General features: G+C 51.5%; 1 protein-coding gene across 2 annotated transcripts in view; it reads left to right on the top strand.

The window, feature by feature from the left end:
- The window catches only part of DOCK1 (dedicator of cytokinesis 1), a 2,312,292-nt gene that overhangs the window by 341,310 nt on the left and 1,948,069 nt on the right, over nucleotides 1-22,913 (top strand). For both annotated transcript variants that reach the window (XM_069611483.1, XM_069611484.1), the window contains exon 15: nucleotides 12,300-12,398. In XM_069611483.1, coding sequence (XP_069467584.1) covers nucleotides 12,300-12,398 — 99 coding nt within the window. The remainder of the gene's footprint in view (nucleotides 1-12,299; nucleotides 12,399-22,913) is intronic.

Raw genomic sequence — 22,913 nt, 5'->3', positions numbered from 1 at the left:
TCTTAAGTATGCGAGATGCACCCCTGTCTCCCTATCATAAGTAGCTGTTTATCATTGCAATTTTACAACCCTCTAAATTTAAAGCCTCCAGCCATAGCATCTTATATTCTTCTTTTGTTCACCTTATTCCATAAAACAAGCATGCTGCCTCTCTGACACTGTGTTTGGGTTGGTTCACTCCAAATCCTCCAAGTTTCAGATGGATGATGAGGGAGGCGATACTGCTAGAATTCAGCCACCAAGGAAATTGAAGCAGATATGATATGATACGTGTAGAGTGGGGGACCTTTGAGAAAGAAGAGGTGGGTTTGAGGCTAAATCACTGTGGTGCTGTTCAGGGGAAGAAAGTATACTTTGTCTGTATAGCATGTCTTTTAGGCTCTTCCACTACTGTGCCACCAACCCTCAACAAATAAGCCCCTTGGTCTCTCAATCGGTGAACAACATTTTTGTATATACTGTATGCTTCCATGTATCTTGAATGCCATAGGTGAGCCTCAGCACTGTTTGAACCAACACCACCTGGCATGGACAGAGCTACAATCTAAGCAACTAAGAATCTAACCTAAAGCCACTCTGTGCTGGAGGATTCCCTGAACCTGGCTTTCAGCACTCTGAGAAGGGACTCCCCCTTGAAACCTACTACATGTTATGTTACTAGGACTTGTACCATGCACCACTGCCTTTTTCACGTTCTCCAGGTGATCTCATTGATGGTTGAGTGGTTAGGGGGCTTGTAGAAAAAGGTAAGGCGCTTTGCTCATCTATTGGTGCATGTAGAGCCAGGAGCAACTGGCATCAGTGTGGGTGAGTTTGCCGGATAGTTTGTGGTGCATGGTGAGTAGATTTTCACAGTTGGTTGGAGAGGTATAGAGTATGCCAAAGTTGTGATGCACTGAAGTATTTGTTTTGCTATATTTTTGTGTGTCCGAGGTGGTGAGCATGTGTTTAGTAAGGTGTTTGATGAGTGAGATTGTGTTAGTCTTCAACATGTTATACAATGTCTTATTATCTTCCTTCCCTGTATGAAACTTTGGTTCTCTGTTGGAGCTGTGTGTGACTCTGGATGAAGTGTGTGCTTTCTTCACCCTGTTTGTTGGTGTTGCTTTGTTCTGGAGGTTTGTTGTGGTGTTTTTTAAGAGGTCTTTTGGTCATTTTGCTCATTCTGATATGCCGTATGTTGTTGGTATGTGCAGTAATTGACTCGCTGCAGTGGTCTGTTCATAGTTTCCCATTTTAGGGTTATGGGTAGATCTATGGAGGCTTATGGGTAGATCTATGGAGGCATGGCATGGCCTGGAGCTGATGGCGGACGGATGCTGATGTGCTGAGCTCCGGCCGAGACGCTGCATCACGATCCTGTATTGGTGCGAAGCAGACACCTTCTGACACTACGAGCCGCTGTGTAGCTGTGGGAACCGACCCGCCACAAGGTGTGCCGAATCGCTGGCGGAATCGGAGCGGTGAACCGCTTATACGCCCGCACTTCCCCTGCCTCCCGCAACTGCCTGGGCCCAAGATGGCGACCACCACATGAAGCTGCAGCTGCAGCGACCCGAGAGGAGGCCGCCTCTGCTCCCATACCTCCATAGCGGCTAGCGAGGGAAGAATGGAGGAGCCTGTGATCCCCCCTCCAGAGGGGTCGGTGACCACCAGGCTGCTCAGGCCCCAACGGCAGGCGCCTGCGTGACGACACCCCACCGACACGGGCGCCGGATGAGCCGCCGACAACACGCCAGATAGCAGCCACGAATCCGGCTGTCCCAGCCTGACCCCCGAAGGAGTCTGCATCGGTGGAGGGGCCGTGGGGCCTTGGGGAGGAGCCACAAGACGAGAGCGCATCACAGTGGCAGGCCCCGAGTGGCGACCCAGCAAGCCTGAGGTATGGAGACCCGGGGGGAGTGTAACCAGAGGAGGTGCACCCTGGTCCCCCGCCCCACCAGCACCCAATAAGGCGCCCACTAGCATGAACTATATCTGGGCCGGGATGTGGCATTGAGGGGGTGCCCAGCACAACACGCGCATTGCGCAACACCAGCACACCCCAGCGGGCTGCCCCGGACACTGAGACCCTTCCCCCCTTGCCCAAATACTACACCCTGGAATCCCGTGGGGAGACGCACCGCAGACCTTACAGCCGGAGGGGCTGGGGGGGGGTGCAGTCCCTGGCGGCCACAACCCCGCATTGTGCCCTGACCCGCCACAGACGAGTGCCGGGAGTGCTCCCTCCCCGGCTCACGCTAAGCACTATAAACCACAGCTTCCCTAGCTTGGACATTCCCAGAACTGGGCCGCAGCGCTGGGGTAACACCAGAACCATTGTGGGAACCCTCCACCAAGACCAACGGTCAGGGCTGGGACAGAGACTTCAGCATGGGCTCCAGAAACAAGACTAGGCCTGCAACAATGGACACTTATGTCACGACTAAGGCTAAGGACTCCACCATTCCGTCCTCCACCGTCCCAGATCCCCCACAAGCAAAAGAACCGGACTCCACAGCGAACCAATCTCAAGTGCTAGAAGCCATAGTGTCACTACGCACACATATAGACTCAAAAATAGACGATTTCCGATCTGACATCCAGCTGGTGCGCCACGATGCCGGAGAGAGTGACCAACAATGAAACAACCATAAAGGAAACGGCAGAAGGCAATGTCGAACTGAAAGCTAAAGTTGTGGACCTTGAGAAAAAAGTAGCCATTCTTGAAGCGAGGGCCGAGGAGGCGGAGGGACGGGCCAGACGGGGCAACATCAGAATATTGGGCATCCCGGAGGGCGACGAGGGCCCTAACCCAACAGCGTACATTGAATCCCTGCTGCAACAGGAGATAGGAGCGGGAAAACTCACACAAGGATTTGCCGTGGAGAGAGCACACGGGTCCCTCCAGAAAAGGCCCCCTCCGGGCTTGCATCCTCGCCCGATAATTGCGAAAGTGCTCAATTTCCAAGATCGGGAAACCATCCTACGGTACTCCAGGGAGATGGGCGCCATTGAACGTGGCAATGCCAAAATAACCATTTACCCGGATTACACCCCGAAGGTACAGAGGGAAAGGAACGTGTTTGTGCCCGTTAAGGCTAGGCTCAGGCAACTAAACTTAAAATACATGCTGCTCTATCCATCGAGGCTTAAAGTCATCTACAAGGGCCGTGCAATCTTCCTGGAGTCCCCTGCGGCCGCTAACATGTGGATGGAGGATAACAGCCTCTGAAGGAACTGAGGCCCACCCTAAGGACTGCTGAAAATGAAACCAACCCGTAGCACATAAGTAACATGAACGTAGCTTCCCTGCAACCTCAAGCAACCAAGAAAGTAACATACACTACTGATAGCCAACTTCGATGTGGCCCTCGCTTGGCCCTCACACCAGGCACAGGACCCTACCCCCACATACAGATCAGGTCAGGCCAGTTGCCTGACCGACCATGCTGGAGCCTGACACCCGGATGGGTTCCGACGGCCCAAGAGCACCCGAGCACCGCAAGAATGATGCAGTAGCTGGGCGCACCAGTTCCAGTTTAGTAGTTGTTGTTGTTAATGTCAAGACTGCCCTCCTCATGAAGACCACTAATCAGACTATAGTGGACCACTGGCCAGAGGCTGGAGCCTATCACTCCATACAGTTGCATCAGGACAAAACACCCGGTAACGCACGATCAAGTCATAAAACAGGCGAGAAGCCTTCCACACCAATAATCGAAGCTGAACGATGGCGACACGACTCAAGATAATCACGTGGAATGTTAGAGGGATGGGATCCTATCTGCGTAGGAACCGTATACATTCATACTTGAGAAGGAAGCGGGTATCCATTGCCCTCCTGCAGGAAACACACCTCACAACTGATGTCACCGACAAACTAGTGGACTACTGGGGCGGCCAAGGCAATGGTGCCTCCTACTCGAAGTACGCAAGAGGCGTATACCCATGGGTTAGCCCGGACATACCATTTCGCCAGATGGGGATGGAGGCCGACAAAGAGGGCAGGTATGTCATAGTTTGGGGCATGCTGGAGAACTTTTGATTATGCATCGTGAATTCATATTTCCCCCAACATGGCATACCTGCTCATCTTAAGCAGCTGTATGCCAGAATCACTCACCACAGGGAGGCCACTTTCCTGTGGGGGGGAGACTTTAATTGCCTGATGAATGAGGAGCTAGACAGGACTGCAACCCCACGCACCCCCAATAACCCTGCCTCCTGTGCCCTACGCAACGCGGTGGAAGATCTACATTTGGTCGATATTTGGTGAGACCTGCACCCCACCGACAGGGCTTACTCTTTCTACTCCACACCTCACGGCCTGCACACTAGGATTGACCACTTCTTCATAGCCAGCGAACTAATCCCCCAAGTTGAGTCAGCGTCCTATCAGGGCAGGACGATTTCAGATCATTCCCCTCTGTTAATGCAGCTCTGCCTGAAGGACCCTAGGCCCCCCATCCCGATGTGGCGCATGCCGACGGAAACCCTGATGGACTCCGCATTTAAGGAGACCCTAGGAGCAAAACTGGAAGAGTACATAGAAATTAACACGGGATCAGTCGAGAAATGGAGCACGCTGTGGGAAGCTATGAAGGTGGTAACAAAGGGCGTGATAATAGCAGAAGCTGGCGGGATCAGGAGGCAACTGAGAAGGGAGTTGGAGCACAAGGAAGAAGAGATTAGGCACCTAGAGGGAACTCTACCCCCGACCATTGCGAGTGAGGCCAGGCTGAAGGAGATTAGAGAGGACTCCAGGACTGCATGGGAAAGACTATCCAAGTTCGACTTCTCTGCACGGACTCTCAAGGCACACAAGGAAGCAGATAAGCCAGGCAGGATACTTGCCTGGTTATGCAGGAAGGATAACCCGCGACAGCCCCTCAGAGATCAAAGATGAGGATGGTATAACGCAAAGATCACAACAAGCAATTAACAATGTCTTTTCAAACTTCTACGTCAAACTCTATGCTCACAACGAGCGAATCCCTGAAGCGGATATCAGAGATACCCTGGATGAGATCGAGCTACCCAGATTAAGCCAAGAACAACGGGACGCGCTGGGAGAAGCCATCACACTGGAGGACATTTCGGAGGCGATCCGGTCCCTCTCCACAAACAAGACCCCTGGGACTAACGGCCTTATCCCGGAATTCTACAAGGCCTATGAGGGGATCCTAACCCCGATACTGCATGGAGTGTACACGGCGGCATACGAGACCGGGACCCTGCCGAGCAGCATGAGAGAGACCCTCATCATACCAATGCTTAAACCAGGTAAACCTGCCGATGAATGCGATTCGTATCGCCCCCTGGCGATGCTGAACTATGACGGCAAAATCCTCACAACTATACTAGCCAACAGGCTCTCGAAGGTAATAGGATCCCTCATACACGAGGACCAGAACGGCTTCGTCCCAGGATGCAACACCACTGCCAACCTAAGGAGGCTACAACACGTTATGGCACTAACAGTGGAGTGCCAGGAAGATCTAGCTGTGCTCTTACTGGATGCCATAAAGGCTTTTGATTCAATATTTTGGGAATGGCTCGTTGCTACCCTGAGGGAGTTTGGACTTGGAGAAGAATTCATCCGGTGGGTAGAGGTCCTCTATAACGACCCGGTGGCGAGGGTGAAGACTGGAAGTATGGTGTCGGAGGCCTGGCCCATCCAAAGGGGAACCGGGCAAGTGTGCCCACTATCGCCGATGCTATACATCCTGGGCCTGGAACCAGTGGCAATTTATTTCAGGAGGCAGCTATTCGACTCCGGCATCAACATCGGCAGAATAGATAACATTATCTACTTGTACGCCGACAATGTCCTTCTATATCTACGGAACCCCAGAGAGAACGCACCCACCGAGCTGGACATCCTCGACAACTTCGCCAAATACTCTGGGATAAAGTTTAGTAGACAGAAATTAAGTTCCTTTCCCCTTGCAAGACTCAGAGGGAAAGACATCGAAGATTTGCCCGAGATTGGGATTCAATGGCAGGTGGGAGGCCTTTCGATATCTGGGCCTCACCATCGCGCACTCCCCACTTTCCACTCACGAGCGCAATACTGAAACTGCATTGTGCGGGGTATGCAGGTCCATCAGATTCTGGTCGAAACTTCCCCTTTCGGTGATGGGCAGAGCTGCAATATCCAAAATGATAATATTGCCAAGGTTTCTCTATTACTTCACCAACATTGCGTACTATATCCCCCCCTCCCTTCTTCAGGAAACTGGAATCCCTGCTTCAAGACTTCCTATGGGGCCAGAAGAGACACAAACTCACCCTGCACATCCTCACGCTTCCCCATGCTGAGGGCGGCATCCAACTGCCCGAGTTCCAGAGATACTATCTGTCGGCACAACTAACACATGTCACCAAGTGGCTTTCGGATGAACCCTCGGCTGAGACTGGCCTCCTGCACCGGCTGATCACCCCACTGCACCCCAAGGAGGTAATATGGAGTCCACTGGTCGGACCCCCCGACCCACCCATGATAGTGACGCTGTGGAGACAGGTCTGGAACAAGGTCAAATCACTGCTTGGCCTTCAGCACCCCTACATGCCTGAGATCCCCATTCTGGCTGATGTTTGCAAGACCCCCCTTCAACTACCAATGATGAGGAGCTGGGAGACCTGCGGACTCTACACATGGGGAGACCTGTTTGACGAGGGATCATTCAGAGACTTTGACTCGCTTCAATTAAAAGACGGGCTCTCACCGGGCCAGTTCCTATGGTACCAGAGTGTGAGACATGTAGCTAAGGCAAAATGGAACACATGGCCCGAGGAGCCGGAGACACACCCTCTTGTACAGGAAATGTACAACCTGAGCGATGGCTGGAAGCCGACATCGAGATTATATGCCCAAATAAACGCCGATCCAACCCCAGAAGTGCGCACCTGAAAGAGAAGTGGGAAGCTGATATTGGAACCGAAATCACAGAGGGCGAATGGGCACGGGCCCTGCTGCAACCGAAGGAGGTTTCACGGAACGCCAGGTTCAGGATGATTCAGCTGAACGTTCTCCACAGGACCTATATGACACCGCACAGAATATCCACTTTCAACGGCAGCATTCCCTCGACGTGCCCATGATGCTCCTCTGAACACGCCGACATGATTCACATGTTCTGGACCTGTCCTAGATCACAGAAGCTCTGGCTAGCTGCCGAACAGACCTGCAGGAAAGCTGGATTGGAAAGGTACGAATGGACCCCCAAAGAATGCCTCTTGGGCACCTACCCGAGACTCAGTAAAATCAGGCATCTAGTCAAACTTATGGACATGGCGTGCATACTCGCGAAGAGAACAATAGCGATGGCCTGGAAGTCGCCTGCAGGCCCCGATTTGGACCCTGGATCAAGGAAATGGAGAGATGGACTGCCGCAGAAACCAGAGCCTGGGAGGAGGGGAACAGCAGAGGCGGAGAAGATGTGAGTGCCACACTAGAGTCCTGGAAGGCCCTCATGAGAGACATGATCTTCTCGACGAATTTCAAACCCCCCTGAACAGAGCGTTATGGCATGAACTGCAAATTAGCCATCCTGATGAGACCACCAAACCTGCGCACGCCCTGGCGCTACCCCCCGAAGACTGGCACGGAGAACGACGGCCCTGATACTGAGTCTACACGTGCCGAGTGAACCGCACTATAACAGCAGGAGAGAGGACAGTCTAAGTTGTTATTGTTCTTTTGGTGTCACTTGTTCAACTGGCGAATGTGTCACGCAATCAATATTACGAGTCATAACTTATGTCTAACTGCTTTATGTATGACCTTAAATACCAATAAAACATGTAAAAAATTTAAAATGGGTAGATCTATATCCTGGTGTGTTGAATAGCCAGGACTTTAAGTGTTTCTGGAATGTCAGATGGTCTTCGGTCATCCTGATTTGTTTTGGGACAGTTTCATATTTCTGCTATGAGGATGGAGAAGGCAGTCCCCCCGTACTTGTTTTTCTTGAAGTAAATGATTCTAAAATTACATTGCTGTTTTTTCCGAATGTCCTTCTCGGTTGGTAATGGGTAATTTTTGATTGGAGGAATTCAGCTCCAAGGTCATGCAGCGCCTTGTGAGTAATGCATGTTGCTTTAAAGTGGATTCTTGTCTTCACTGGTAACCAGTGTTGGATTCTCAGGCTTGGGTTGATGTGTTCTCTCTTTTCATTCCTAGCAGAAGACTGGCAGCAGTGTTCTGGATGGTGTGATGTAATCCAAGCAGTTTGTCACCTTTCCCCCAGAGGGAGCCAACTCCTCTGGGAATAAGGAGGTGAACCTGCTATTCTCAACACACCTTAGGGGACAGGAACCTCCAGGGATGGACTTAAGCCAACACCCCTCCTACAGACACTAACTCCATTCCAGAGTATATACAAACCAAGGAGTATGGTTACCCTGTAACCCTTCAAATGGCGGGCATGGCTTCGGACCCACATTTTACTTAGTCCTTCTAAGAAACCACAGAAAAGCTGAAAGAACAGCATCCTGGAGTCATGTCAGCGAAGGAACCAATCAAATCCATTGATTTGTGAACCCTGTGGAGTTCAAGAACTCACAGCGCACACATGGAATGTAGCCGGCAGGAGAGGGCAAATGCCAGATGATGCTTCCCAGGCTGCGGTGCACACCTGGCGACTGCAGCAAATCCTCAGATGGGTGTCTGGAGAAGAGTGTTATAGGGCAGAGGAAAGAACCTGCAGAGAAATTGCAGAACGTTCTGACATGAAGAGACTGGGAAAGAAGAGGAGTCTATGGCCGGTGGTTGTTGGGTAAGAATTTGTAGAGGCCAACTGGTGTGGGACTTTACAAGACATATTTCTTGTTATTAGGTGACCCACCTTTTTAATATAGGCTTGCACTACACAAGTTGGTAGAGTGATTGAGCAGCCAGGCTTATCTTAAGAGGGGTAATGTGAGCTGTACAATTAAATAAGTAAATACAGGTATCCAAATAAACTCTTACACCCTTAAAGATATACCATACATATTTATTTATATATACACAATGATAATTAGACAATATTTAAAAAGCAGCAACTAACAGTAACATTAATATAACAGTTAGGATTCAGTTCATCAAGAGCAATAAAGTAGGTAAGTAAATCTTTCTTATGCTTAACATTCCAGCACACTGAGTGATGTTATTTGAGGTCAGTATTAGCACTTATTTGTGATCACCATTACAATATTGAGTTTCAAGGAGGGAACAGTTAGTCAGAACATACTTGGTAAGTAAAAAAAAACAGATTCTCCCAGACGGATATAGGCATTCTTTTATCCCAGCAATAATTGTCCTCAACAATCAAAACCTGTAAGGGAACAAGCACTGCCAAAGCCAATAGGTTCAGAAGAGGAACCTTTAGTTACCTAGGACAGCCAAAATCAATGGGCCAGTTCAAAGTTCTGATGCACTCTTCTTAGAACAATGTCTTAAAATAGTCAGTAGTTCAGTAGAAAATCACAGAAGCTCAAGAGGAGCCACCTTGAAGAAGCACCTGCTGGGAGGCCAGTGCAGGCGAGTTGAGGTCAACTCAAAAGGATTTAAAATAGTACTCCCCAAGCTAGTAAGCACTACAAATGGCAAACGGTAGATGTACCCCAAGCCCCACAGTACCTGAGAATTGAAGAATTGGTTCCAGCTGGATGCCTTCCTGTTGAAGTTTAGCAGACCCTTGTTCCTCGTCCTTGGTCGTGGTGATGAAAGGGAGGAATTCTGGTGGGCTCCTGTGGTAGCACTTGAGAGAGGGACTCGGCAGCAATGGATTCTCCTGGACTCGGCATCCTTCTTGTGGTCTTTTTGTCAGCGCCAAAGAAGAACAAACCGCTCTGGTTGGAAGTTACTTGATCCCTCAGTCCTGGACTCTGCTGAGGCTGCTCTGGATGAAGATTCCCTGCTTCTGTAAGGTCCTCTAGATGCCAACACACTTTTAGCCGAATCCGTACTTGCGAAAACAATGCACTCGATGATGGTCAGGGTTTCCCGGGCAATGGGATTCTGCAGCCTTGGAAAGCCACAGCAAGTTGGGGGTTGCGTCAAAAATGAACCTTGGCTCAAGGCTAGGTGGACCCACCAGCCCAAGGGAGGAAGTCGTCCCTTGTGCGTCTTCCCAGTCGAAATGAAAATGGGGTCAGCACAGCTGCAGAGCTTTACCGGGCACTTTGCGGTCTGGGGCGCTGCTGCTGGTGTCTCTTCACATCTTCATCCGATGTTGTCCGTCAGTGGTTGACTCTGCTTCTAGTCCCAAGAACCTTGCCTTTTAAGCAAGTTCTGATTCATTCACAGTCCTAGGTCTGTCAATCACCCAGCAAGGGTGGCTGTCCTCCAGGACAGCCAGCCGTCAATCAGAACTGGTTTCACTTAAGCACACCTTGAGACAAAGGACAGGGAAGGTTCAGGACCTTCCCTCACTTCCTGCCTTTCCAGACACACTGGAGCCTGGGCGAGCTTCAGGGCTGAAGCCCGCCAGAGACAAAGTGCAAGGACTCAAACCTGATTCCAACAACCAAGAACTGACAAGAAAAAAGACGGGGGCCATTTTGCGAAAATGGTCATCCTTGGGTGCTGTACTGCAGCTGACAAATTAGTGTGCAGATACATGGCACAAAGGTAGTAAAAAATAAACAACTGACACGAGCCATTCAAGTTAGTGTAACAAAATGTACATGAGAAGTGGGATAAGGAGTTAATATGTAACCCTCCCCCCCCCCCCCCCAGCACTCCACGTAGGGTGGTGTGTGCTGGACCCACAAATGAAAAGGTAAATAAGACCAAAGTCATCTTACTACCCATGGGAACAGTAGTTCACCCAAGGAAATGTATTTAAACATGAGGAATTCCAAAGGACTTCCCAGTGGCACAGCACAAAAGGTGTTGTGTGTCAATATGCCAAAAGCAGATGCCTATGGAGTTTACAAGACTGCATTGAACAGTAAGAAAAAGAAAATCCTAGTCAGAAAAAAACACGAGGGAGTGGGGGGGAAAAGTTCCACTCACACAGGAGTCAAAATTTAAAAGCCCTGAGTCCAGCAGAAAAGCTGGGTGTCTTGAAGGTTAAAGGGAATTGGCACAGAAATGAAAATTCTCCCCAATGGTGACACAGTCAAATGAGTCACGTAAACAGCTCCGCAGAGAGGAAAGTCGCCCAGACTGCACAAATCTCCCTAGGAGCACCACCCATGACAAACAGTTACACAGTGGATCCAATGGAAAGGAGATGGGTGATCTAGCAAAAAAGACAGAGAGAACCAAGAACCTCCAGAGTGCGGAAAGTACAGAGGAAATACAGAGTGGCAAGATAGACTGAGAATTAGCCCCAGTGTAGGGGAGAGAACCAAGAAACCACAGAGTGGGGGGGGGAGAAGAAGCAGTGCCCCAATAGTGTGGAAACAAAGAAAAAACATGGTGGGTAGTGAAAGTGAGAGGAGCCCCAGTGTGGGGAGAAAGACTGATTTGAGAGAGCGTGAGAGAAAGACCTTGCTGGAGCCCCGGGACGACTCCATTAGTACACAAGCTGCCTGCTTGGAACTTCTCGCACATGCTCACTGTGTCTAGAGAGTTTTTATCCAGTTACGACGTTTATTTTTGATAATATCTGGCATCAGTTAGTTAGCTGGTGGACGTCTGATTTGATGTTTTTCATTAGTTGTCCTATATTGTCTATTTTAAGCTTGTTCCTTGTTTTCTTAGTTGTGATTGGTAGGTTTGTATTTGTGGCTGGTGTGCGAGTTGGAGTGTTGATAGTAAAAGGCATCATGTGGTAGTCGTGCCATATAACTGGCATCAGTGTGGCAGTAGTGGTAAATCTAACCTTGCAGAATCTTGCATCAAATGTATGTCCGGCCCCATGAGTGGTTCAGTGGCCATTTGTTTTAGATGAAGGCTTGCCAGATGAGCCCTGAGGGAGTTTAATATTCCTGCTCAAACCACATTTCCCTCCAAAGGGCACATTTAGTAGACTAAAGAGGTAGAGAGTTGGTTGCCTCATATCTCTGCTATCCTCGAATTCTCGACTGCTCTGTGTTTCATAGATACTTGTATTGACTGACTAGAGATCGGAAATATATGTGAGGGTGGGGGCTAGCTGTCTGCAAGTGAGCACTGGGTGGTGGTCAAACTATCCTACTTTCTTGAGATCTTTGTCAAGTCATAGTGAATGTCTCTCGATTCCCCTTGAATTTCTAATACACTGTCAGACCTTCATTTATTGCACCCCAGTAATCTGTAGCTTAGTGGAAAATGCAAGTGATGCACATGTGACACTTGTGTGTGTCTTCTTGTATTTATTATTATGTATTTTCTTTTGAAGAATGTGATATTCCCTGGAGCAGGTGATGAAGCCATCTCCGAGTACAGGTCTGTCATTTACTATCAAGTGAAACAGCCACGTTGGTTTGAGACGCTAAAGGTAGGAGCTAGATTTCTTTCTATTCTCCATGTGTGTTGTATATTTCAATGAGAAGACCTGATTTCTGAAAATGTTTTGTTTATCAGTCCACCTGTAATTGAATTGACAGATTGTGTCAAAGTAAAAAATCTTGCAAAGATATAACACAAAATAATTGTGCGATGGATGATGAATTTAGCTAATACAAAGAAATTGCTACTACAAAAAGGACCTTTTTCACTAACTGACAAAAACAGCCAATTTAATGGTATATTTGTTAGGTAAGATTTAATTTCAGTGATAAATCGTCCTGACCTGTGTCAACCCCAGAACCATTTGCTTGGAGTTGGTGATTATTTGCCCTTGTCCCTAGTTGAAGGGGAATTCTTTCCTCCTCTCACCTAGTCTGTTACTATTTATATGGGTGACATTTTTATGGCTCTCCATAGAGTGTGGTTGGAGTTATAGTTTCCTATAACTTTTGGGCTTAGGCTGGGTTGCCCCTTTGGGCTTCCTTGTTAATTTCTCTTTAATGTACTTGAGCGAACTACTGTCCCTGAGGTGTAACTAGGGATTTTCATCCCCCTTTACATTTTATAGTGAGCCAGCACACCCCACCTTATGTGAAGTACTCGCTTATTTACATGTAGCGTTTTTTTTAGACATGCAAGTTTATTTGAATGGCTGGTGGAAGTGGTTTTACCTTCTCCAGCATTGGGTCTGGCATGGATTCACATGCTCATGAATATTCCCCGTCGTCAGGCCGGGAATTCTCGGTATAGAAAAAATCAGTATCAGTTTCGTTTCTGATCTGTCTTTCTCAGTAGTAACCAATCACTGGTCTCTGGGTCATACTGCCCCAGCCAATGATTGCCCTCTCCCTAAGCCCCACCCCTGGCAGCCATCCTCAGATTTTTACCACACGTCTAAGTGTTGGGAGTCCTCGTGCTTAGCTCTCGAGCTTTTGCTGCATTTTTGCGCTTTTTTCAGGAGATTTTCTGATTTTTTCGGTTAAAAGAGCTTCAAGCTCCACCGTTTCTACTTCTGATCATCGGGGATCCGTTTCGGAGTTTTCTACGCCCCTCAAGGGTGAAGATTTCGTCGAGTTATGCTTTTGGAGGATTCCAGAAGTTCCGAGGCCTACCCCGGACATGGCCCAGAAGAAAGGGAGCTTGACGCCCAGGAAGCTACTCGGGGCCTGCCCTGGATGCCAGCTTCAGAACGTTTTCAAGGAGGACGAGCATTCGTTATGCCTCTACTGTCTCCATGAGGACAAGACGCACAAGGAGAAGGACTGCGCGTTTTGTGGAAACATGTCAGAGCGGACCATGAAGGATCGCCACCTCCGTCTCGCCAACTGGCTGGAAGTTAAGAGCCCGCCAGGCGAGAAGAAGAAGAAGTCGAGCGGTCTTCTAAGTCCTGTGAGGGTGCTCCGGCGATGGGGGCCCAACAAAAGGCTAAGCACCACGAGTCTGCGGGCACCAGGAGCGCCGAACGGTCGGGCTCCTTGGCTGCCAGGCAGGGCGCACCCTCCCCGGCACCATCGACCACGAGCCAACGCTTTGGCTGGGTAAGAGGAAGTCCGAGAACCCGGCGAAGCTTCTGGAGAGGCCCCGGTCGATCTCGAAGACTCCGGCAGAGGGGGAGCGAGGCTCTGACCCTCCCCCGAAGGTGAAGGCCCCAGGCGCACAGAAGGTGACGTTGGCCCTGATTCACCCTGCTAGGACCTCGATTGAGGATGTCGCCGTGGCCCTGGCTCAGCCTGTGGAGGCTACACCAGTGGAGGCGCCCTCAGGTACCAGAGTCTCCCTGCCACCGCGGAGGGAGTCGTCTTTCAGGCCCATCGAGAAGACCCCCACAAAGTCCTTGTTGGAAAAGTGGGGGGAGGGGGTGGTGGCTGGCGTGGATACGGACACGACCTCTGAAGAGGAGCTCATCCAAGTCGTGGAGGAGACCCAGCCCATCGGGAGGGATCCCGTCGAGGGTGACGGTGACGCAGACGAGGCTCCTCAAGAGCCCTCGCTCCCGTCGTTTATGGCGCCGCAGGACACCTCGGCAGCCATTTTGTCAGCCATCCAGTCCTTATGCTCGGAGATAAGGACTAGGTTGCCCCTTCCCCCGACGGAGGAGCCTGAACCAGACCCGATGGAGGATCCGGAGCCAGGACCTTCGGGGAGCCCACCGCTTAAGAGGAGGACGACGCATCCTATGCCTCCTCTCCAGCCTCTGCGGCCTTCTCTGCCTTCCCCCCGGTCCACTACCCACGGGGATGATACAGACATGGACACGACTACGACGGGTACAGATGACGACAGAGGCGACGACGGGACGTGTCCCCCGTCGCCCCCTGCCCGGGCGTCCCCGCCCGACAAGATTGGATCCTTCCATGCAATGATCTCCAGGGCATCGGAGCTCTTCCAGCTCTGCCCCGAGGAAAAGAGGAAGGAGGGGTTCCTCTACCAGCGGCGCGAGGCTAAAAGGAAGACGGTCCTCGCCATACCGCTTTTTGATGACATCTGGGATGAGGGGCTCGCCCTCCTCAAGAACCCTGCCACGGCTCCTGCCAAGAGGGACCGGTACGAGAAGAAGTGCCGGGTCCCCGACGCTGCCCCCTTGTGCCTTAGGGCGCAACCTACCCCGGACTCTGTCGTTTCAGCGGCGACCAAGAAGAAAGCGGGGGGCATCGGCCTCGACCTCAACCTCCCCTCCGGACGACGGGTCATCTCATCTGCAGCGACGACCATCAAGGCGGCCAACGCCCTGGCCATCGTAGCCCGCTACGACAGGGAGTTGTGGTTCAAAATCGCCCCTCAGTTGGACTTCCTTCCGGATGCCAAGAGGGCTGAAGCCCTGGAAATCTTGCAGGAAGGTGAGATTGCCTCGGACCACGCCATTATGGTGGCTACGGACATCGCCGACACCCGTTTCCGTCAGTTGGGCAACGGCGTTTGCCTGAGACGACGAGGATGGCTCAGGGCGACGGATTTCCGCCAGGATGTTCAGACCAAGGTTTTGGACATGCCCTTCTATGGGAACAACCTTTTTGGCAAGGCGGTCGATGAATCCCTTCAGGCGATCAAGACAGACACGGAGACGGCCCGTGCACTGGGTGTGCTCCAACAGCGACGGCTGTCCTTTCGGAGCTCCGGAGGCAGACAGGGTGCCTCCAAGGGAGCCGGCAGCAGTTCCTCTACTTACCGTCAAGCGGCAAGGTCTTCATCGCAGGAGGGCCTACAGGGGACGCGGCAAGTCAGGTGGATCCCGCCGTCGTCGCCAAGGTGGTCAAGGAGGCAAAGCGGCCTCCAAGCAAGATTGAACCGTCCGTTGGGTCGGGCCCCCGCCGAAGCACCCCGGTGGGAGGCCGGCTGACGAAGTTCGTCGGCGTGTGGGAGTCCATCTCCACCGACCGTTGGATGCTGGACGCCCTGGCCCTGGGGCACGCCCTCGAGTTCCAGAAGAAGTGCCCCCGCATTCCTCCCGTGGCCAGGAAGGAAAATCACGTCCCTCAACTGCTGTTGGAAGTAAGGGCGATGCTCAGAAAAGGTGCCATCAACTCGTCCCGAAGAGGCTTCGGGGCTCCGGAGTTTACTCAAGATACTTCCTCGTGAGGAAGAAGACAGGAGGATGGCGTCCCATCCTGGACCTGCGACGACTAAACAAATACATCAAGGCACAGAAGTTCCGGATGGTCACCCTCCAGCACGTGCTGGGACAGCTGGAGGAGGGCGATTTCCTGTTGTCGTTGGACTTGGAGGATGCTTACTTCCACATCCCTATTCTAAAGAGGCACCGAAAGTTCCTCAGGTTCGTGGTCAAAGGGCGGCACTACCAGTTCAAGGCCCTCCCGTTCGGAATAAAATCGGCACCCAGGGTGTTCTCCAAGTGCCCAGCACCGGTGGCAGCGCGGCTGCGCCTGCAGGGGATCCACGTCTACCCCTACCTGGACGACTGGCTCATACGGGCAAGGACAAGGGAGCTCGCCGTGGAACACACTGCGAAGTCCGTCCAGCTGCTCACGGACCTGGGGTTCTCCATCAACTTTCCAAAATCCCACCTGGTCCCGTCGCCCCGTTTCTGGGAGCACATCTCGACACAGTGGTGTGGCGGGCCTCACCGTCAGAGGAAAGGATAAGGACCATCCTAGGAAAGGTGCAACGTCTACTGGCCACGGACGTGGCCAGAGTGAGGTCTATCAAGTCCCTCCTCGGAATGATGTCCTCCTGCATTTATCTGGTGCCCCATTGCAGACTTCGGATGCGGCCCTTGCAAGAATTCCTCGACGCCCACTGGATCCAGACGACGGGCAGCTTCGAGGGCAGGATCTCGCTCAACGAAACGTTCCGTCAGGCGATACGATGGTGGGGTGTCCGCGCTCATCTGACAGCGGGAACAGGCTTCCTAGCCCCGGCCCACCAGGTGACGGTGACGACGGATGCCTCCCTGGAAGGTTGGGGAGCGCACACCGGGGGCCTCCACGCGAGAGGCCTTTGGTGCTCGGAGGAGAAGACTCTCCACATCAACATTTTGGAGCTCCGCGCAGTGTTCTGGGCCCTCAGGTCCTTCCTTCCGTCCCTCAAGGGCAAGGTGGTGAGGATCTTCACCGACAACACCACCACAATGTTTTACATTCGGAAGCAGGGTGGAACCAGATCCCCTGCCCTGTCCAAGGAAGCCCAGGATCTGTGGCATTGGGCCATCGCACAACGGATGTTTCGGGTACCCTTTCATCTGGCAGGGATAAAAAACACCATCGCCGACTCACTCAGCAGGGAGCTGCGCTCGTGCCACGAGTGGGAACTGCGCCAGGATCAAGTGGACCGACTCTTCCGACGATGGGGCGAACCCCAGATCGATCTCTTTGCGACGGCGGCAACTCCAAGTGCCGGAGGTTCGCCAGCAGGTTTCCCCAACCGAGGAGCATGGGCGATGCTTTCTCGTTCCCCTGGGACGGCCTGTTCACTTATGCATTCCCACCGTTGCCGTTGCTACTCCAGCTCGTCAACCAGCTCAAGAGGTCCCGGTGCAGGATGATCTTCGTCGCACCGGCGTGGCCGAGGCAGATCTGGTTCCCGGACCTTCTGGACTTGTCAGCGTCCACACCAGTCAAGCTACCGACGGACGCGGATCTTCTCTCCAGAGAAGGAGGCGCCATTCTTCATCACGAACCAGAGTCGCTGAACTTGCAGGCCTGGCTCCTGCAGCATTAGAGTTTGGAGGATACGACATCCCGGCCGGGCACAGAAGATTAACCCTCTGCGGATTATGGCCCCTCAAGTATTGCCGTACCTACTGTCTTTGGCCAAGGCTGGCCTATCTCACGCTTCCATCAAGGTACATCTGGCTGCCGTCTCATGTTGCACCAGAACTACAGGACGGGCGTCCTTGTGGTCCCATCGTCTGGTGAAGGAATTTATGAAAGGACTGTTCCGATCATTCCCGCCGGTGAAGGCCCCTGCCCCGGCGTGGGAGCTCAACGTGGTACTAACTAGGCTCATGGGGGCCCCATTCGAGCCTATGCATTCAGTGCCGTTGAAGTTTCTGTCGTGGAAGACAGCATTCCTCGTGGCCATCACCTCTGCACGATGAGTGGGAGAGATCCAGGCCCTGTCTTGCAAGCCTCCATACTTGACTTTTCACGACACGAGGGTGGTGCTGAGGACGCACCCCTCCTTCATGCCCAAGGTGCCGTCGGACTTCCACCTGAACGAGCCCTTGGTGTTGCCAGTTTTCTTCCCGTCGCCTTTGTTGCCGGCTGAGAGGACTCTGCACTCGCTAGATGTAGCTAGAGCGCTGAAGTTCTACGTGGACTGCACAAAGAGTTTCCGGAAGACATCACAGCTGTTTGTGAACTTTGGACCTGTGAATCAAGGGAAGGCTCTCTCGAAGACTTCCATTTCCAGATGGCTCTCCAGCTGCATCATGCACTGTCACCGGTTGGCAAACCGACCGCTGCCCGGCCGTCCGAGAGCCCATTCGACCAGAGCGATCGTTGCTACTACGGCGTTCCTGTCTGGTGTGCCCCTGCTCGACATCTGCAGGGCTGCTACGTGGAGGTCGACGCACACCTTCACGAGATTCTACTGCGTCGACCGGGATTCCAGGGAGGAGTCCAGAGTCGGCCAGGCAGTGCTGCGCAACCTGTTCGCCTAAGGTGAGCCTGGTGAGGAGGTAAGAGTTGCTTAATATTGAGTTGTTGTGTTGCTTGATATTGAGCCTTGTGCCACCTCCCGTGGTTGTGCATGTGTATACTGCTATGTATTCTTATATTCATGAGCATGTGAATCCATGCCAGACCCCATGCTGGAGAAGGAACAAGTTACTTACCTGTAACTGTTGTTCTCCAGCATGGGTCTGGCATGGATTCACATGCGAACCCTCCCGCCTACCCCTCTGTGGCTCTTCACTTGGTCATACTGCCACTTCACGTTCTACCAAATCTGAGGATGGCTGCCAGGGGTGGGGCTTAGGGAGAGGGCAGTCATTGGCTGGGGGCAGTATGACCCAAAGACCAGTGATTGGTTACTACTGAGAAAGACAGATCAGAAACGAAACTGATGCTGATTTTTTTCTATACCGAGGATTCCCGGCCTGACGACAGGGAATATTCATGAGCATGTGAATCCATGCCAGACCCATGCTAGAGAACAACAGTTACAGGTAAGTAACTTCTTCCTTACTGACTTTTTAGTCTTATGACTCGCAGGCTGTTAATTCAGCCTCGGTAATGCACAGTACGGCCTCCATTCTGCTAGAATAGGGGGGGGTTCCTTATTTTATGCCATTTTTAAGTGTCCTTGTTGTTTCTGAGGTCTTCCCCTGCCATTGCCGTTCTAGGTGGAAGTTTTGCCTTTGGCAGGAACTTTGGCAGGAATCCTTTGCATTGCCTGTCTAGACTCCAGAGTGTCTGAGAAGGCAGGAAGCAAGGGAGTAGTCCAAAACTCTGCAGCCCTTTGTCTTAAACCTTGCCTAAAAGGAACCAACTCCCAGTGGGGGGCTGGCTGTCCTGATTGGACTGCCAGACTGCCCCTTTCTGTAAAGTGCATGGAGAGATTGCAGAAGTTGTGCTGTAGTTCCTGATAAAAACTCTGAACCTGGAAGCTTCTGGCAAGTCGACCACTGGAGCTGAAACCAAAGAGGAAGATGAAGAAAAGACATCTCTAGCAATTTCCATTGACCAACCTGCTGTGTAACCAAGCCTGATACAACCCTTCCTTCCAATCGACCTAGGTGTCCCGATTGCAACTATTCCTACCCAGAGGCTGGTGAGATCTACTAGACTCGAGAAGCAATGCATTCTCAGCCATCCAACAACGTGCAGCAACCTTGCTGGGCTGCAAACCGTCAATACCCTGGGGCGCAGAGCCTGAGTGCAGTGCATGGTCCTCCAAAGTCAGAATCTGTCTGAAACTTTGGTGGACTCCTGCTGGATCTCTAGTGATATGATTTGAACCCCTGAAGTCCCCTCACCAGAATGCAGGACCAAGAGAGTGAAGAGAATCTGACCAGCTCTTCTGGCTGCTGGAAAAAAGACACCAAATCCACAGAGCTGCAAGAATCCTTGAAGAAACCTTTGCTGGAAGCCCCCTATGATGACTGCTGCTGCAAGTTTCCCATCCAGTGTCCAGTTCTTTCATCTCCAAACCATGAATCCAGGGACCGGGTCCTGTGTCGATGCTTCTGGAAGGCATCCACTCAGAAGCTCTTATTTTCTCCTAAGGTACTGTGTGGGCTTGGATAATACTTCACTTTCGTCTGGTGTGCATCCCGTGAGGATGAGTGGGTGATTTGTGTGGTTGGGAGTTAGCCCATACCACTTGCCCAGGCCTAGTGCTGCAACACATATACGGAGCCTTTTCAGAAGTCACTAAACACGTTTAACTAACTCTGAAAGTGAATACTTACTTGTTTAAGAAGATATCCTCTGGAATTTTGACTTTCCTGCAACGGAACCCTATCTCAACCTGCCTGTATCTGGCATAGATGCCACTAGGGTCCCTCTGCTGCCTCTGAGAGAACTCATGCAATAGACTAGGGAAGGACTGGATACGAAAGGGATTCTGCCTTGAAAGTATAACAAGTGTAAAAGTACTTACTTTCTAAAGAAGTTCATGTGGTAACTATCTCTGAGAAAGAAGTTACAAAGTGTCATTACATTTATGCTTACCCTTTAGTTGCATTGTGCCCCTCTAAAAAGTATATGTTGCTTTACTAACTTTGGATGGTGCCCCCCCACCCTTCTAAAAATTAATAAGAGTTGGTACTGTTTTATCATTGCTTAACTGAATGAGTGCAACATCTTACCGGAAGGGTTTAACTGCCTGGAATAACCTTGTGAAATTCTTAAAGTGTATCATTGGGTGTTGCTTTCCCTGGTCTGCTTTATACAGATCTAAAACAGCCTGGAAGTTAATACTTGTCTTTGAGTTGCTGCTAGCCCCTCTTAAAAGTATGTAGGCCTAACTCACCTTGAACAGGTGCTGCCCTTCTAAACTTGTAACCCTGGGTTATACTATCCTGAATTGCTTTGGTGCTGTTCCAAAATAGTTTCATAAAGTTCTTACTTACCTTAGAAACTGTATTATACACTGGGTATAAAAAGCTATTAGTTAGCGGGTGGTTATGTACCAATAGGTCAATTACATAACTGGAAATACTTTCAGGCCGATTCATGGAATTAATGTGCGCTGAAACTCTCCGCGCAAGCGTGCGGATCGCAGCGCAAGTGCGAAAATCGCAGCAAAACCGCGCACAGCGATTCATGGAAGTCCGTGCGCGTGGAAATCCATGGATGTGCGCTTAAATCCTGCGTAGCACACGCTGGCGCATACGTCTTCAAACAACGTGCGCTACGCGCACAGCGAAAGCGCACATAGCGCAGTGCACACAACAAAAGTAGGCGTAACACGCGGAATGGGGAACAACGCATGAAAATGTGGACGTTACGGGGGAAGTACAAGAGGCAAATGCACGTAACGCCCACATGCGCGCCTACAACACGTATTCATGGAATCGAACGTGGCTAACGCGTGCACCAAAAAAGACGCGCTAATCCAGAAACACATACGCCTGCAGGAAGCAGGCGTACGTGGAACCGCGCAGCATAAAAGTGCGCGCAAACGACAAACAAGCTCAGACTCTAAGATGAATATACCGTTCCTCGCAGCAGTGGTCGTGGTATACCTCAGGAGGAGGAGGATAGTCGGGGCCAGAATTTTTACACCCAGAACGAGCCTTTTTGGGATGCCTGATGACCAGGTGTATGGGAGGTACAGGTTTCCACCTCACATAATACTCGACCTGGTGAGTGAGTGGGATGATGACCTCACATCACCCACCCTGTGCTCCCAAGCATGGAGCCCCTTGGAAAAGGGGCTCAATGTACTGCACTTCTTGGCCACTGGTTCATTTCAGCGTACAAGTGCAATAGTGGGGGGGTGTCACAGGCCACGCAGTCACGCTGCCCGCACCAGGTGTTGGCCATCATGACTGCACGCCCATCGGTCCGCAGGCATATACCTGCCCAGAACACCTGCAGAAAGGCAGGCTGTCGTCCAGGAGTTTTACGGGGTGGCACACTTCCCCAAAGTGCTAGGTGCCATTGACTGCACCCATGAGGCTGTACGTCCTCCCAGGGCAACTGAGCACATCTACAGAAACCACAAGCACTGGCATTCGATCAACGTGCAGGTAGCATGTGATGCCAAGGGAATCATCACCTCAGTACATGCCAACTATCCAGGGTCCACCCATGACAGTTTCATTTACAGAATGTCAACCCTAAACCGGGACCTAGAAGCTGGGCGGCATGGCGATGCATGGCTGCTTGGTGAGTATAAATGCCCCTGCACATGCATGCATGTCAGCTACTGAGTAGTGTCACAACCCCACTAATCATTACCTCCCCAGGGGACAGTGCCTACCCTCTGAGCACCCACATGATGACACCAATTCGGAACCCCACCACACCTCCCGAGGTAAGATACAACACAGCCCATATTGCAACCCGGGGCATAGTGGAGCGCACATTCGGAGTGCTCAAGTCACGCTTTCGCTCCTTTGACTGTTCTGGTGGGCAGCTGCTATACGCGCCCCCAGTAGTGTGCAGGATCATAGTGGCAGCATGTGTCCTGCAAAATGTTGCAACACGCCGGGGCCTGCCGGTGGACATGGTGGTGCCCCTACATCCCCAACCACCGCGCATGGGAGGGGAAAGGGCACGTGGTGAGGCAGCCGGTACGCAGCTGGTGGCTAATTACTTCACCTAAAATCACACCCCTGTGGAGTACACACAGCCCTGGCACATACCAGCTGACAATCAATGATGATGACATAAGGGACAGTCAACTGTCACAACTATACCAGCCTGAGATTGGTCACCTGGAAGTGTTGCATTGTGTGCATTCCTACCTACCGAAAGACAACCAATGCTGTGTCACAAAAAGACACACATTTATGCTGCATGAATGACTACCGCCTTCCACAATACAACATGAAAATAGCGCCATGTCACCCAACCCCTCCCCATCTCCGCCACCC

The sequence above is a fragment of the Ambystoma mexicanum genome, chromosome 8 (genome assembly GCF_040938575.1).
Source record: "Ambystoma mexicanum isolate Mex_15411 chromosome 8, UKY_AmexF1_1, whole genome shotgun sequence".
NCBI lineage: Eukaryota > Metazoa > Chordata > Amphibia > Caudata > Ambystomatidae > Ambystoma > Ambystoma mexicanum.
This window is presented reverse-complemented; position numbering and strand designations above follow the sequence as displayed.